We start from the raw sequence: 18,294 nt of genomic DNA, 5'->3' as shown, positions 1-18,294 counted from the left end.
TTTATAGGGGACATAACTAAAACTCAAAGCTTCCCTGCCATAATTTCAAAATGACTTACATTCATATAGGGTGGTGAATATTTAATGCCGAATTTAGTCAACTTTAAACCATCCTGACTTATTTTTTTTAAATGGAACACCCTGTATGGCGGCTTAAAAAGAGTACCGGCATATTCACGATTAGTAAAAGCATGATGGTTCATGGTTGTAAAAAAGCCGAATGAAATGCGAAGTTGAGCACAAAGATCACAATAATTAAGAAAAATAAAGAAACAATTATTTAAATTATAGCACACGAAAGTGACAATCATTAATATCAATACAATGAAACCGTCACTATGAAAGATGCCTACTATGTGAAAATGTTAAAAAAAAGTTACTGTTTGAGCCATACATTATTTAAAAAATAATTATTTCTGACTAAACTACACAGAATTCGAAAAAGTAGATACATTTTTTCCTTCAAAAAAGCCCAATTCATTAAAAAATAATATTATTTGCTTGATAATTCAAAAGAATAAAAAAATTCGAAAAATTTCTGTTAAAAGAGTAGTTACAAAACTTTCCTTATTTATAACCGACTTTGATGAAACTTATGGTAGTTAAAGACCCTTATGGCGGGCCAACGGTGCTCCGGAGGACCAATGTTTATAGGAACTTTTTTTGGCTCTACTTTCACCCCCTTAAATTTTGTACCAACTTTTCCAAACACCCTGTATATCATAAAATGTGTAGAATCAACTTACATATTCCAATCGTGTAAACAATGATCAAGCACTTGCGGCTGTAAAACTCTTGGTCGAAACAGAATGACCGGTAATACCCGCGAAAGACGCTTTCATACACATTATATACAAGGCGTTTCACATAAGAATCGACCCAAAATTTGGTGATTTAACGCTAATGTTATTCGTGTTTTTGTTGAAAATGACACAGTTTTTTGAAAACTAACAGGAGTAAGAAAAGTTTTTTTACTTTAAAAAAAGCAAAAATTTTATGAAAAATAAAAACCACCCGCTTGCACCTATCGAGTTTGTGTATTTGAACCCATTGAACTTTCGACTCGAGTCATTTTTCCAAGGAATCCACGAAAAGGAAGAAATTAATAAAACAATCATTTTTACATATTACTTTATTAGGTACCTATTTTGTACAACAAAAATTTCTAATAATTTAAAAATCTGCAGAAACAATAACACATCGAGTAAATATCACCAAGTGAAAACGAGAAATAAAATTTATACAATCTGCCTTCTAGAATCGCTTTAAAAAAGTGTAAACCTTACGTATATGTTTATATACACCCTCATCGCATGAGGCATACAATAATTAATTGTAAAAATATAATCATCTGGTTGTATAACTTGTGGCACTAAAATCAAGTCTACAATTGTCAGTGCTTCGTTTGTTTCTAGCTAGTACGGCCTACTCTGCTCGTTCTGCACGTGCTAGGGGAGCAAGTGGTGAAAATAGCGAACCACGCTTTAGTTTCTCCAAGTAAAATTAAACAACAATTGTATTATTGTCTTCATTTTACTATATTAGATTTATATTACGATATTTATTATAATTTAGATACCTTATTACTGTTTACTTATTAGTTTCTTTAAAAGTTTAGAGTGCCAATTAAAAATCGAGTTTTGGGAAGGTACTAACGATATAGAAAAAAATCTTTTTCACCACTCGAAAACGCTTACACTACTACAAGGAACAATTTGTTCTACATGGCAAGTGAGCGCTTTTATAAAGTAAATAAATATTCCCTATAATAAATTTGAAGAAATATTTTCTCCTGTTTAAAAAGATTCTGGCAACTGTGCATTTTGCGTTTTATACAAGGTGTAACGCAACACAGTGTTAAAAATGAAGAAACATTTGTCTCGTCGTACAAGTAGTACCTTGATAATTTTGAGACCAAAATATTATACCTTAGACCGTGGTGCTTTATATCAGGCTATCTTGAATCTGAATTTGTATACAATTATATCAACTTGTCACGGAGATATTGATAGACACTGTCTTTAATGTCAGAATTTTGACGCTAGTGAATATTTTGTAAATTCAGTTTGATTTGATTCTCAATTATATTTCAGTGAAATAAATATACTCCATTTTATTTGTAAAAATAAGTAATTTTTTAACCTAAAATAAATATTACACAGTTGAATAACAAAAAAAAAACTGTTCCTTTCACAAAACAAAATCATTTATAGGAATTTTTTGTTGCAAATAAATTTTAAATATAATGTAATCGTTATGAATAAAAAAAAAAATTGGTGTAGAAATTTTAAATTTTTGTAAATGGCAAATTTCTATATACCACTGAACTTTCGGGACTTTTATAGATATGTATTTAAAATTATATTTGTAATAAAAAATTCCTGTATATTTTTTGGGAAATGGACAGTTAAAAATTATTTTCGCTTCACTCGACTGTGTAATAAATTTATTTTGGGCTACAAAAACTAAACTTGAAACCGGTTTGTTCTTCAAATAATATAAACTAATGCAAAAAATTAAAGGATCAAAAGAATTTCCGAAATTTTTTCGTGATTTTTGACAGACTGTATTTAGGTGAAAAATTGTCGTATCGGGAATTGAAAAAAGCTTTTTAGAGCTCTAAGATTCTAGTTTTTAGATCTTTCGGTCAAAAGTTTTTAGGAGCTACGGTTATCATGCAATTCTAATAGCGTGACAAAAAAATTTTGCAAAGGTTTTCTCACATTTTTCCGGAAAAAACGTTCAAATTGATGAAAAAAAAATTTGTTCCTGAAATTTTTTCATAGAGAAAAAAATTTGAAATTTGTCTCAAAAAACGGTATGGGTCTAGTTTATTTTTAATTTAATTAAAAGTTGATGAACAGAAGCATAGGACGGAAAAGCCGAATCGTGCTAGAAACAATTGGATTTTGTTTTCTTCAGTGCCCGGAGTTTTCCCAAAACAAAAAAAAAATTATTTTTTTTTCATCAATTTAAACGATATTTGCGGTAAAAAAAACTCAAAAAACCCAATTTAATCACGATTATGAAGTGTTTAAGCTCAAAAAAACATTTACCTTTAATTTTTTTCAAAAGTTTGACTGAAACGAAAAAACGGTTCGCTAAATCGAGTTGAAACTTCACAGTGTTCTTCTGGGTATATCGAACTGTAAGTCATGCTTAATATTAGTCATTTCGTGAATATTTCTAATTTAGTCGTCTATTTTCTAAAAAACCATAAATTACCCTTTTTTTTCCTGTTTCTTAAAATTTGTGTAAAAGATGAAACAAACATTTTTTTCTGAAAAGTTGCGGCAGCATGTTATAGGAAATTTATTTCAGTTTTCGAAACTGTCCTTCAATTCTCTGCAGGACCATTTGTCGCCGAGATATCGATGATTGAAGACAAAAGACAAATTTTCCATTAAAAGTCCGATATCTCGATGAAAAATGGTCATATCGAAATTAAAAAAAAAGCAAATTAAAGTTGAATGAACAAGCTATCTAGTCCAAGCAATGGATTAGCTCAAAAAAAATTTTCAAGTTCGTGCTCAGGAAAAAAAATTTTGCAAAATTTTTTTGACGCTGTTTCTTAGAATTGCATGATAACCGTAGCTCCTAAAAAATTTCGACCGAAAGATCTAAAATCTAGAATCTTAGAGCTTCAAAATCCTTTTTTTTTAATTCCTGATACGACCGTTTTTTACCTAAATACATCTGTCAAAAATCACAGAAATATTTGAAAAATTCTTTTAACCCTTTAATTTTTTGCATTAGTTTAGAAAAGACCTTTTTTCGTGGAAATGAATCAAATGAATTGGGTTCTTAATGATGTAGTCTCTCAGTGTCTCCGCCACTGATTGATATAACGGCATGTAAATTCAGCCATTTTTTTTGTGAATTCAATGAGGTTATATCTCTAAATATTTTTTTTGTGAATTCAATGAGGTTATATCTCTAAATATCTCCGAATGTTTTTTTTTAATAATTCCAAACTTATCTTCTCTACAAATTGTTAATTTGTACCAATACAGTAAAAACTATGCAAAGAAAATTAAGAGATCATTTACATTCGAAATAAATTGACATAATTTTTACGGAAAATGTAATCGGTACACCTTATATCCGCCAAGCCACTATTACGCCATTATAGTTTGATTTGGGACTTAATTTGTTTCACGTTAGATGCCACTTTGTTTATTTACTGTACACACATAGTTTTGGTTTCAATATCTTCTTTTGCTCAGAAGACATTTAGAGATACATATATATTTTTTGAAAGTTTAAAAGCCTGTATCTCCAAAACGAGAGCAAATATTTATATAAGAAAATATTTGTACATTCCATCATTTTTTATATATTGTTGTTTCACCCTGTAAACGTATAACAAATTATGTTTTACGTCCAAAATCAAATACCCAAAATGAAATAAAAAATCGTTTTTCCGATTACCTGCCGAATATTATAGACAACGTCCAAAAAAAAAAGATTCCTAAGATACATCTAAGCATTTTGTGCGCCAACTTTGACACAAAATCTAGTATGGCAGTCTTATTTTCTACACTAACAGCACGGCTTTGGACAAACAAAAATCGAGAAACGTAAATTGAAATTGGTAAACTTTTTTTAATACAACCGACGTATGTAATTCTACTCTTGCATAAAAACATCATAAAATAAACAAATAAGATAATAATAGACATATTATTACGGTTTGAAATATATTAAACCGCAATTAATGTCGTTAAATTTATTTTGGAACTTGCAAATGTTTTATTTGCCCAAAACCTGCCCTGGATATGACTATTTGTTTCGTTATATGTAGATCGCTTGTGCAAGTCTCTTACCGAGCTGAGTTGGTAGTCTAAGTTGATTCCCACATAAATAAAATTTGTTTCGATACGCCTAAATAGCGATAATCGAAAAAAGTTGCGCAATTACTTGGTTCGTATACATTTTAAAACCAATCGGAAAAGCATATTTCACAACCTACATCATTATTGCTGCGATAATTGTTTCACTACTTCTTAAGCACATTTCGTAGGAAAGAATTTTTATCCTGGAAAATTTCGTAGGTTTAACAACTGCACATGGATTCACATTAATGTAATTTTTAAATTCGACCTCTTTAACATTTAAAAACTTTTGATCCAATAATTCTTTCTGGCACTGAGCAAGAAATGTCACAATTTGTGGCACATTTTTAAATGTGCCAATAAATTGGCCAATATATTGGCCGCTACCAACTTATCGAATAAAAAAGCAATCACGAACGATAAACCACACGCCATAATAAACTTTTAATGTATTTCAGACTAAAGTAATTGCAATAACAGCAACATAAGGACTATTTTTGAAATATTTCAAAACACAGGTGTCAAAATTGTTGAATAAATTAGCACCAATTCTATTGTTCCCCAACTTATTGGCCAATATATTCAAGCTGGGAAATTTATTAAAGTGTATATATTACTTGTATCTATGTAATTCATAGGATCAAAAACTGGTAAAAACGGAGTAATTTTAGTTAAATTCAACAATTTTGACATAGCTTATATTTCAAGTATTTAAGATTTAAACATTGGATTCTATTGGATTGGTAGCCTCTTTGACCAATAAATTGACCAATCTGCTGAAATGTGTAAAAAGATGTGGACGATAACAGCAAATTGCAATAATTTTTTGAACGATCTAGTTGGGAAAAATTTGTAGGAAACAAGCTTTACAGCTTTTTTAGTATTTAATTCCTTAAAATACCATTGAAAAAATTACGATATTGTGTTACTTTTGATATTTCATTTAATTTTATGATTTTTCTTGTACCAGACTAACAATCTGTTACATACAGGGTATCCATGTTTCATGCTGCACTATTGAGATCTCGGTTATCTTAACAGGTACGAGGTATGGAGAAACAACATAACAAGTTTTGTTTTTCTTATAAGCGCCATATTGGATTTTCATATTTTTGAATTCAGTGTATTTTTCTGATTTTGACGATGTGTCATTCGATAGTTTTTTTGTTTTCATCAAAATACCAAATTGTCCATTCTTACAAAGAGTGCTTTGAAAACAAAACATCCGAAAAGCAAATTTTGACAGTTCTGTTCAATTTCCATTGACGTCAAAATTCGGATAAATTAAATGTTATTTTACACATGAAACAGAGCTCGATAGTCTTCAAATCAATTAATCAAAAAGTTTGGAGCATATCTCGCTCCCCTTCATGTGAAAATTGCATTTTTAATTATCAAAACACACTGCCAAGAAAAATTTTACCGAACTGTCAAAATTGAAGCAATACTTTTGTTTTCAAAGCACTCTTTGCGGATGTTTTATATTTCGGCAATAACAAGGAGCAAACCATATCATCGTTTAGTTTATTGTAACCAGAAAAATATACCTACTGAATTAAAAAATATCAAAAATCCAATATGGCGACCATACTGAAAATAAACGTTACATGTTGTTTCGCTGTCCTGACAATGTCTGAATAAAAAAACCAACTCTCTTTATTTCCAATTCAAAACAAAACAATGTACCAAATCTATCTTCGACAGTTTTCATCCCTAAATTGTGAAACTTCGCGATAATTTGACTGACCTTGTACCTCTTAACATAACCTAACCTTCTCAAGGTTCCCACCGCGAGTTTTTCCATACCTACGAACGTATCAGATTTATACGAAAGCCCAACTTAGCCTAAACAGAGCACAGTTAGAGATCGACTACTCCGACTTTGACATTCATCGCCTTCTCTCGCCAACAGACCGACTTATAACATATTCCTCACACTTAAAACAGACATAATCACCTTCATTCGAAAGACATCACCGCCCTATCCTAATCTAGTGTCTTATGAACAACGAATACACGATAAATAGAGGAGCTTGGCATTGCTGGTGTTGTCCTTTCGATGACGAAGAATATCACACTACGATTCGTACTATGTTCGCCCGGTAACTCGGGTTACCAACTTTCCGCCCCCATGAACTTAACTATCTCCTCGTAGGTCAGCCAGAAAGTTAGGGACCAGGGCGCCATCCGCATCCAGATGGGCACGAAGCCCTTGTACAGAGCCCCGATGCCCTCTAGCCTGACTGTTTTCCGCAGGCAGTCTATGGAGGAAGTGTATAAGAGACCCCTAGAAAAAAATAAAACGGTATAATATGCTCCACTTAAGACCGATTCTTGTGTAATACTAGCTAGTAATAATAATAATAATAGTCGACAGTCAAAGAGAATCTCTTATAAATGTAACGTAATATGTTAGATATGTGAACATATAATAATAATAATAATAATAATAATAATAATAATAAGAATAATAATAATAATAATAATAATAATATCTCTACTCCTCATTCTAACTACGAGAATTAGCCCAGAAGTCAGAGACTTGTGCGGGAGAGGAGGCGGCATATTATTATTAAGCAGGCCGCATTTGCGCGCAGGAACGACTTATGTTGGTAGGCCCTAACCACCATTCAGTGCAGCAATGAGGGAAACCTGGAAAACCTCATTAATTAGGGGGGTGGTCAAATGCCAACCGGTGTCAATCTCTCACATTGACCCAAGCCAACATTCTTCCACCCTACCATACCTGTACAGAGGGTGCCAATCCTCCGTACAAGCATAGCTAATCTACGGTCTACCGGCCACGGGATTCGAAACCCGGGCAGATAGCACACATATCGATGTGTGCTATCTGCAAGTCCTGACGCTTTAAACCGTGCGGCTATCGACCGATAGCACATATGATACTAATTTAACTAATTTCTTAAATCGCAACATCAATAAGTTTGATAACCATTTCAAGTTTTTAATAAAACGCTTTTTTGTCAACATATTTTTTTAAAGCACGGTGTTTAGTTTGTAAATCTTAGTATCAATGACCTCTAACATTGACTTAGTTTCGGTACACTACATTTCACGGTCGTTTTTGGTCCTGAAAACTATTATTATTGTTGCACCTATTTTTTAAAACGGTAATAGCAACTAAAATTGTAAAAAATTGTGAATATATTCCAAATTCCGAAACTATAAAAACTAGACACTTTTAATAACATAGAGCGACAAAATTTTGAACCAGAGTATGGTCTATACTTTTCGGATGGGTTTTGACGACGATGTTACTTCACGAGGTAATTTTCCCCACAAAACTCGTTAAGGCATCTTAAAGTAATACTCTTTCAAAGTCAATTTCGAATCGTTCAGATATCTCTTTCCCCTTCCGAGAAATTGGAAATTTAAAATGGCGGATTCAATATGGCGACTTGAGTAAAAAAAATAGTTTATTGAATTCTGTAATTCTGACAGATTCGTAATCAGCGACTCCGGAAAATTTTAATAACCAGTGGGAATTTAGGTGTTTGTAATTTGGTTCTTCTCCCGTTTCCATATACAGGGTCGGAAAGTCCCCATGGTTCATCGGCAGTTACGTAGATCCACATCTTATTTGTGGAAGGGCGAAATGGGCGGTGACTATTAGACGCCTTCATTATAGCCATCTTTCTCTATCGCACGGATTTCTATGATTTACTTTATCGCTCTCACGTAACGGCCGATGAACCATGGGGACTTTCCGACCTTGTATATTAAAAGCTGTACGTTACACTCACTCCCACACTCGGCCGCGAAAAGTTATGACTTGCTATATCGAAGGTTTTTCCCGCGAGCCGCGAAGCGGCAAGCCAAGGGGTCCGAAGGGCCCCTCGGTCCTTCCTTCCTTTATTTATTTATTTAAGAAGTAGGAAACCCAACAGGATTAAAAGCCCGATAACAGGGTAACACTGAACAAGTAACAAAAAACAAGGTCATGAAGTACAATATAAACATAATCTAACTAATGTGAGAATACAAAAAAAAGACAAAAAAATTACCTATAAGAAATTATATCTTACAGAGGTTTTATATCTATTCAAAGAAATATTAAAGATATCAACTAGTTGACATAGACTGCTATTATCCCAACGTCGTATTCTGAATGCGATCTGTTCGCGCCTTCTATGTGAAATTTCCGCTTTAAAGAGTCCTCGCCGAAAACTGACTTTTTTCGGTGGGAGAGAGATACCCGAAGTATATCCGATATTTAGACAGAGATGGAGACAAACGTCAGTGAAGACGTCAAAATAAATTTTGTCATTTGCCGCGTTTTCCCGGCCGAGTCTTTATTTTGCCGTTAGGCATCGGTTTCGATTTTTTAGAGACGCGACGCGATAAAACTTGATTTGAACATTTTCAATTTTGTGTTTATATTTGCGAAGACCCGAGGTTTCAAATAGCCCGTGCAGGCTCCACACACCGTTAGATCACCGTAGCTCATTTTGTAGACTCGCAACTGCGAAGCGGGTCGCATTTTTTCTTTTTTCATTTGAAAAATGTGCCTATATTAATATTATTTACGAACACAGAGAATGCACCGCGGAGCGCTGCTCGAGCGCGCGCAGCGCGGCCCGAGGGCCGAAGGCCCGAGAGAAAGGTTAAGTCTCGTCAACGGACTTACCTACCTTTCTAGTTAGTTTTTAAATTATGCTATTAATTTTCCAAATTTTAACGAGTACGGCAAACAAACAACACACAGATTCCTGGAGAGGAAAAGAGATATTCGAAAAATTCAAACGGATTTTGAAGAAAAGTAGTACTCTCAGTTGCCGTAACGAGTTTCTTGGAGAAAAATTACTTGGTGATAACATAACCTCACGTACAGCGAAAAATCGTATTTTTCGCACTTTTATGTTAGAATATTTCTAAAATCTGAGCATATCTGAAGTCGAATTCAGATATAGCGTGTCGAAAACCTTTGGCAAAGTATAGTCAGCCTGTATAATCAGCAAGAAATTAAATCAAGCATATGTCTGTGTCATATTTAATATAGATTTCCTTTTAAACACATTTGTATCTTTTAAAATCTATCTGGTCTTGTTATTATTTAATTTCAGAGATATAAGAAGCTTACAAATATTAATAAAAAAAAAACAAATAACACGAAAATGATATGTCTAGAAATTCAAAAATGCATTAGTATGCAGCATGGTGTTCCATTTGAAAATATTTTGTTAGACAACACGCAGGAAAAGTGTGACACCCTGTACAATCGAAAATGATTTTAAAATGTGAAGAAATTGATTTGGCGGTACTTTTATTTTAAACACTTTTAGGAATTTCGCTTGCCACTTACCTTCCTTTTTCGTCCAAGGGCTGGTTCATTACTCTAGTCTTAATCACGTCGGCGGGAGTGCCCATGGACGCCGCGACCAAACCGGCACAACTGCTAGCCATCATGTGGACCAAATGATTGTCGGGTAAGTTTGTGTGCCTCATGATGAACCTCTTGGCCACGTCGTAAGTAGTCAGATCACCTAAATTCACTAAAGCCGCCCTTTGAACGTTGGGCACAGACCCTGGAAGGAAAAAAAACATCAGAAAATGACAAGTAACTGCGTACCGATTTTGGTCTATTTACCTTTCCATAAACCCCTGATCCCACCGCTGGACCAAACCTTCTGGAAGGCGTCGTACATGCCGTGGACTCGAGGGGGCAGGCCCAGGAGTCTCCTCTTGCCCTCCATTTGGAGTTGGACTTTAAGTAAATCCGCCGGACTAGAAATGTATTGAGAAAACGCACCTGCGGTGATGCCACCTAAAAATTATCGGAAAAAAAAATGTTTTAGGAAAGCAGATTATAGCTTTAACAATTTGTGATCCGATAAATTGTTCAAGAGATTCAACAGGAAGTTATTAGTTCGTTATAATCGAGACACCTTTTTATTTTCACTCAATTTTTGAAATCTGACCTAAGAAGCCATTTATAGAGCCTCTACGCGCAGAAAACCTAGTCAAAAGTAGTTGCCGATGCTCAACTGCGTCCAGCCAACCATTCCTGTGAAACACAAGACGAAATTTTTACCTATGTCGGTATTGTCCGCAGAGCTGTGAATTGTTCTAAACACCCCAAGAAGCCACAACAAGCTAGATTAGGAGGACCCACATTGTTGTACACAAATCTAGAATAACGGCCCGATTCCACGACACGGAAGTAAACAGCCATGCTCACGCAGCTACCCCGAAATGTGATCGAACGTCGACTTTGGGATCACGCAGTTCCGTAACCAGAGCGGAAATCTCGGCCAGTGTAGATATACGATTTGAATTCAAGTATTAGTTCCCTTTCAATCAGTCAATCTGAAGTCGTTCTTGCTCATTTAGAGGAAGTAAGTCCTAAAGCTATACTGACTACTAGGCGAAAATTACAATCTGTCAAAATTTTGACTTACATAAGGCGGACTGCCACACTGGGAAATATTTCTCCTGCGGATTAGGCTTGAACACCTTCTCCTTCAAGGCCTTGTAAGTAATTATCCTAGTTCCTGAGTACACCAAATGCCTGGCGAAAGCAGCGTGCACCCCTTGCCACAGCCTACTTAGACCCTCTTCTTTCGTTATCCCGATTGCCGTTCTAAACATACCTCTGTACGGTGCCTAAAAATAATTTTAATTCCCTTCAAGTTAGGTACATTTTTCACTAAAGTAAATCTAAATTTTTAACTTACCTTGCCTATTTTGCCATTGTTGTTTTTGTTCGTTTGTTCACCCTGTATCTGGAGTCTTGTTTTTATTAGATCAAGGGGGTAAGTAACTGAAATGAAAAATAAGTATCTAATGAAATGAATTATTTAGTTTTTTTCATATAACACATTAATTTAATGCTTATTTGATGTAAAGCACATCATTTTGATGGTGGTTGAAAACCTGATGCAATTTCGATCAAGACAGTCTATGTTTAGTTACTACTTATTTATTTTAATGCTTTGCAATGAATCAGCTATATATTACAGTTAATAGCAGCCATCAATAAAATCAATTTATTATTTTTAGAAAATTACCACAGTAAAACAAATAAATAAAACTTGAATACAGACATATATACATACAGTAGTCCCGTCTGTATGAATTAAATTTTAACTATAGGTAGACAAAAACTGAGTGAAAAACATATTGAATTGTAAAACATATGTTTTCTGTGTACAGGGCAGTATTGATTGGGGTTATTACATGGTCAACAACATAATTTTTATAGTATGGAGACATAGGTGTAGAGAAGAAGTGACTTTTTTTCTACCCCAAGTTGCGCCACTGAAGCAATTATCAATTATCAAAAATTTTGTATAGATCAATCACAAATACGCGTAATACATATACACGAAATTTGCACCACTTTAGGACACGAAAATCAAGCTATAAATATAGATTCGTATTATTAACAGCGTTGCCCGTTAGTCCGACACGAATATCCACAAATCGCTATTTACTCTCCACGTGACGTCATAATAGAAAACAACTTCCGATCAAAAGTTTGTACCCACGTGTGTAAGCTGATGTAGGGCATCTAAGCGGACAAAGAATAAATGGCGACATAGCTCGACATTTGTTCACTTCCAAACCACCAGATTTCTTCAAACGTGGCATAGAAAAACTGTCAAATTGTTGGGAGACAATCGTAAATAATGTAGGGGAATATATTCTTGATTAGTTCATGTATTTCGTTTATTAGTTCATTACTTTGTTTACTTACATAATAAAAGCTATTAACAGAATCCTATTTGGATATATTTTGCTTACCAAATTCTGCATTAAAGGCAGCCAAGACGGATACTATGTAAACGCACCATAACGAGTCTACGAATTTTGGAAATTCTGCCTTCTGCGGTGGGACGGGGGGCATTTTCGCTAGATCTCCTGCAACAAAATTGTCTATTAATATTGTTTAATCTTAAATACATACTTTTTGTTAATTTCACACTTTGATGGCGGTCCTAAGCTTTCCCAACTGACGAGTTACAACAAGCGCGAAACTTCAAGACAACAATTAATGTAGTTGCACCACCGACCGCAATATTCGAAACTTTGAAGCAAAATCAAGCAATTTCAACAAAGCGTTTATTTAACTTTTGGACAGAGTTCTCAGAAAAATTTATTATTAAGTACTTATGTATTTCATAATTTCACAAAAAGTTTGTTGATATATCCCGACGCCGAATGTAAACAAAGACGAATACGAAAAGATAAAAAATTGTTTTTATTTAGGTAATGTCGAGCGGTTCATGTATTATTTTTGGTGTTACTCTTCATTTCGCTATCTAACGAAAACATTCGGAGTTTTTTTATCGAATATCATTATTATTATGATTAATTGCACAAACGCTAAAGCTGAAGCAATTAATTATTCTAATTAGTAACAATCAGCCAGCTGCAACAAAGGTCGCGAACAAACGCAAAATTCACAGTGCCGGAAAACCTTGAATCACGAAAAAATATGCAAGCCGAAAAAATTGGTTCACAACACAACGACAAAGAAATTGTAAATGTCAACCCTAGCTGCATACCTATTATTTGTATGTGCATTGTTTTTACTTCCACGTAAAACTATTAAAAGCGAAGTCAAAGTGCTCACTTGTTTTCATTCAAATGTGAAAATAAAGTGGACTTTGTCCCATGCATTACGAAATTTAAAGGTGCACGCATTTTTCGTAGAAAAGTGTTTGTCCAGTTTTACGAGTTAGGTAAAAATGTATTTCAATGGTGAAAGACAACACAGTAATTATTTTTATTGTAAAAGAAAAATTTACAAAAAAAACGCAACAGTATTTCTAACCATCCAAGGAATTATCGTAATTAAAAAAATTTGCTTTGTTAGGAGAACAAAACCGCAATTTTAGATTTAAAATAGGTAATTCTGATCCTAGATTAAGAAGCAGATTAAGAAAACATCTGAAAATTATTAAATAGTGAAAACCATTGGTAACATACGACCCAGAGCATAACATCCCCGTATAGCTTGTTTCAAAAGTTGACACGTTTTCGTGGAAGTTTTCCCCAGTTTACTAATACTTAAACGTTCAATTAAATGAGAATATAACGAAAACTAAATGAAATATCAACAATCCATGAACGTTAAAATATTAAGATAATGTCAGCATCGAAATTAGAGCTTCAGAACAAGATTATGGTTTTAATTTAGATTCTAGACTTCGACTCCGGACCAAAAAAAAAGGAAACGTATTAAGGTCAATTATTTAAAAAAAATAAACCATCAAATATTAATTGTCTTACTAGAAAGGTAAGCAAACTTCGCTGACGCGAAGTTTGACCTTTCTCTCGGGCCTTCGGCCCTAGAGCCGCGCTGCGCGCGGCCCGAGCACCGCTCCGCGGTGCTCTCCTCGCTGGTTAGTAAATATAATATTTTTTGAAACACCCTGTACTTTAGTTTTTAAACACCCCGTATATAAAAGTTTAATGAGAACGTTTTTCAAAAAAGAGTAGGCCCCGCTCGGGGAAAGACTAAGAAAAGTTTCTTCCAAACTTCCAAAAAAGGCATCTGGTTAAATGAAAAAGGAAAAACCTAGTCCACCTGTGTCAGTTTTATGAAACACCCAGTACATAAATTGCAAAAAACATGTGGTTAGTAGGGAATAAGATTTTTCATAAAAATATTGCAGACTTCAGTACAAACTGTAGAAATGGAAACAAATATACCTAAGGAAAGTTTCGTTCTGTTGGTAATTGGATCAGTTTTGTGGAACATCCAGTATAAAGATTCAAAAAGACACCTGGTTAATAAATATACAATTTTTCATTCAAAGACTTTAGTAAATAAAGACAAAGTTAAAAGTGAAAAAGGAAAAAATTGCCCGTAATTCAGCAGATGTGGGTCAATTTTGTGGAACGCCCAGTACATATATAGATTTTCTAAAAAGCGGCTGGTCAATAAATATACAACTTTTCATCAAAAGATTCCATGAAAAAATTAACAAAATGAATAAGGGAAAATCTGGTACACCTGTGTCAGTTTTATGGAACATCCTGTACATAAATTGCAAGAAACACCTGGTTAGTAGAATATAAGGTTTTTCATAAAAATATTGTCGACTTCAGTACAAAATATAGAAAAGGAAAAAACATTCTATTCGTAATTTTAATCTGCATCAGAATTGTAGAATACTCAGTATAAAAATTCAAAAAGACAACTGGTTAATAAGTATACAATTTTTCATTAAAAGACTTTAGTAAATAAAGACAAAGTTAAAAGTGAAAAGGAACAAACCTGTGTCAGTTCTATGAAACATCCTGTACATGAATTGCAAAAAACACCTGGTTAGTCGGGTTTTTCATAAAAATATTGCAGACTTCAGTACAAAATATAGAAAAGGAAAAAACATTAAGGAATGTTTCGTTCTATTGGTCATAAATACTCAGTATAAAAATTCAAAAAGACAACTGGTTAATAAGTATACAATTTTTCATTAAAAGACTTTAGTAAATAAAGACAAAGTTAAAAGTGAAAAGGATAAAAATTGACCGTTTCAGATATGGATCAATTTTATGGAACACCCAGTACATATATGGATTTTCTAAAAAGCGGCTGGTCAGTAAATATACAACTTCAAAAGATTTCATGAAAAAATTAACAAAATGAATCAGAGAAAATCTGGTCCATCTGTGTCAGTTTTATGAAACATCCTGTACATAAATTGCAAGAAACATTTGACACCGTGTGTAGAAATATCTATTTGAAAATTTAGGTAGGTAGTGAAATGAGAAAAAAATCCTAGTCCGCCTGTGTCATTTTTATGAAACACTCAGTATATAAATTTGCAAAATGACTCTGAGTTCTACAATATAAGATTTTTTATAAAAATATTGCGACAATAAATTTCTGAAATATACAGAAGTCTCTAGACCGATAATTTTGACTTGGGTCAGTTATGTAGAACATGCAGTATATGGATTTTCAAAAAACCCTTTGGTTAGCAACTATATAACTTTTCATGAAAAGATTTAAAAAAAAATATTATTACATTCCCCCTTTAATACCTCCAATTTGTACAAAAATTCTATATAAACAAAGAGTGCTTATGCTCTTATTCGTTAATAATAATTAATTAAAATTAGTCGTACAAATATGTATTGTTAAAAGAAGAGAAATTCAATTTAATTCGCGCGATACTTGAAGTTTTAAGAACGAAGCATTAGCCCGCACCAGCTCTATCTCTCTCGCACACGTCTATGCCATTGCCGTTTATATTGGCAAAATGACAGTCGGGCGAATCCAGTAGTTTATAAGTTCTATGGTCCCGTCTGGTTTCCTAACCTAAATTACTTACGGAATACGTCAAATATCAATTAGTATTTTCCTTCCATCGATCTATGGTTCGTTGTGATATTCTAACCTCAATTGGAAACGTCAAATATAGCGAAATTTATTTTGACGTTTCAATCTGACATTCTTCGTGATTTTTAGATTTTCGTCGATTTGCGTTCAGGGCTGGTTGAATCTCTATTTCGCTTATAAAATGGCCGTATGTCAGTGAGAAGTCCACCCAGAAAGGTACATTTGAAAACGCGAATATAAAGTTGCAAAAATTTCATTAAGCGACGAACGAAGGGAGATGAGGCGCGGTTATGCCGCTTCGGATCTCGCGGAGAAACCCAGTCCGTCCGCCAAAATGGTAGTTTTCCAATCTGGCTTGAGCGCGTAGTGTCGTCGTTCACAGCTGAAGTAATAAACAATTTTTGTAATGTTAAATTTGCATTTTTCTAACACAAAGTCGTCTCGCAAAAGATCCACAATGAGATAACACAGATAAATAACGACATCCTATAACTTGAAAGAGTCTTTAACTCCAACTTATTCTTAACTTTTGACGTTTGGGGAGTAATAGATACGAATGCAATATAGTAAATTAACGAAGCAAATGTACTAATACAAAGGTTCAAGGGTTTAGGTACTATGGATTGGTTTAAAATTATGCTGTTTTAGAGGGCAAGTACTTACGTTTATTCGGGGGACAGGTATCGTAATCCTAGGCATGTCAAACGGTAGAGCTGCGAAAATGTAAATAACAACCTAACCTAATAATAAGAAATACCTGTATATGTCGTGGCGTAGCAATGTATTAAGGTTAAAAAAGGCCTAGTAAGGTAAAATAACGGTTCGTCGCGACCCCACAGACGTCTTTCGCGTTTGGCGTGAAATTATTTTGACATAATTAATCTGACGTTTCTAACGACGTTCCAATTTTCTCCCGGTGGGCGTGTCTTAAAGCTTCAATCTTACGGCTTTCGAAATGGTCGTCTGTCGTCGAGCAGACCCCAAAAAGAAGGCAAAATTAAATATGAAAACGCGAAAAAAACGTTACAAAAATGCCCCCGAACGACTAAGGAGGAACGACTGAGTAACTGTGCCAAGTCGCACGCCGTTTCGAGGCTCGCGAAGAAGAAATTTTATGCGGCAAAATTCACAATTTTTCGGCCTTCCTAGACAGTGCATTTTAACGTATTTACGGCCGCATTTCGAATCCCGCGTTTGATTTCGCGGAAATTTGTACATAAAAAGTTGGAAGAAGGCACCCGGTCGACGAATATGAGTATTTTCGGCACGGTTTTAAATGAAATATCGTAGAAAATGGGGGAAATAAAAAATAAAAAAGCCGTACCGCGCGCGATTCGAGGCGATCGGCGACCGTCAGCTTTCAGCGGGAGGGCGTGTCGGACTATCGCCGTTCACACAAAAATTGGGCCACGCCCCCCGTAGGCTTCCGGAAAACGGGAAAAATCGCCTCGAAGACGTCGAGACGCCGTGTTGTAAATACGACGGCGCGACGTAGCTAGGAAGGCGAAGCCCTTCGGGCTTCGCCGGGGATCGCTGCGCGATCCGGGGGCGAAGCCTTTGCAATCCAAAGTCGGCCCTTTTTCGGCCCGATCGTGCGACGCAGACGGAGCTATCAGATTTTAATATATATTGATTCATAAGTGTTGTTTTGATACTTGGGAAACAGAATTAAAATATCAACTTTTTAAGACAGATTAGAAAAGATAAATTTTGACAAGTGAAACTTCATTTGAAAAAAAAATAATTATTTGTAATACACAAAATTGACGCTAATTTATTGATGATCATAAATTCATGAAGAAATTGTAACAATAGAACCATTGTAGGATTATTTTCTTATTATTCGCAATTTCATTCAAGTCGTAAGACAAGTAGAAGGTAGAGATGTTTTAAAATCTTATGAGCTTTGACCTTCATATGCGCAGAAACATAATTCCGACCGTCGCCTAAATTATTCTACATCCTAAAAACATTGCACCTATTATTCACAGTCTCTCTCGAGCTCTAGCGTAAACAAGCCTTTGATCCGATTACAAATATTATAATAAAATGCCCTATTCTTTATTATTTTAATTTAAACAATAAAAATATATATAACGAACGTTCGCCAGTTGACTTTATTGATGCCCGAGCGCCTTAGTTCAT

At 34.4% G+C, this 18,294-nt stretch overlaps 1 protein-coding gene across 5 annotated transcripts in view; it reads right to left on the bottom strand.

The window, feature by feature from the left end:
• Window positions 1–4,605: 4,605 nt before the first annotated feature.
• The window catches only part of LOC108907260 (mitochondrial uncoupling protein 4), a 22,955-nt gene continuing 9,266 nt past the window's right edge, over window positions 4,606–18,294 (bottom strand). For 2 of the 5 annotated variants that reach the window (XM_018710857.2, XM_018710859.1), the window contains exons 2-7: window positions 12,600–12,716; window positions 11,531–11,616; window positions 11,255–11,459; window positions 10,444–10,620; window positions 10,159–10,381; window positions 4,606–7,122 (exon numbers count right to left, since the gene is read on the bottom strand). In XM_018710857.2, coding sequence (XP_018566373.1) covers window positions 6,948–7,122; window positions 10,159–10,381; window positions 10,444–10,620; window positions 11,255–11,459; window positions 11,531–11,616; window positions 12,600–12,702 — 969 coding nt within the window. In that variant the 5' untranslated portion in view covers window positions 12,703–12,716 and the 3' untranslated portion in view covers window positions 4,606–6,947. Of the gene's footprint in view, window positions 7,123–10,158; window positions 10,382–10,443; window positions 10,621–11,254; window positions 11,460–11,530; window positions 11,617–12,599; window positions 12,717–12,780; window positions 13,244–13,275; window positions 13,315–13,363; window positions 13,413–18,294 lie in introns of those variants that run through there. The other 3 variants (XM_018710856.1, XM_018710861.2, XM_018710858.2) reach the window with 3 other exon arrangements.

Source organism: Anoplophora glabripennis, unplaced genomic scaffold (assembly GCF_000390285.2).
Source record: "Anoplophora glabripennis isolate ALB-LARVAE unplaced genomic scaffold, Agla_2.0 scaffold168, whole genome shotgun sequence".
Classification (NCBI taxonomy): Eukaryota; Metazoa; Arthropoda; class Insecta; order Coleoptera; family Cerambycidae; genus Anoplophora; species Anoplophora glabripennis.
This window is presented reverse-complemented; position numbering and strand designations above follow the sequence as displayed.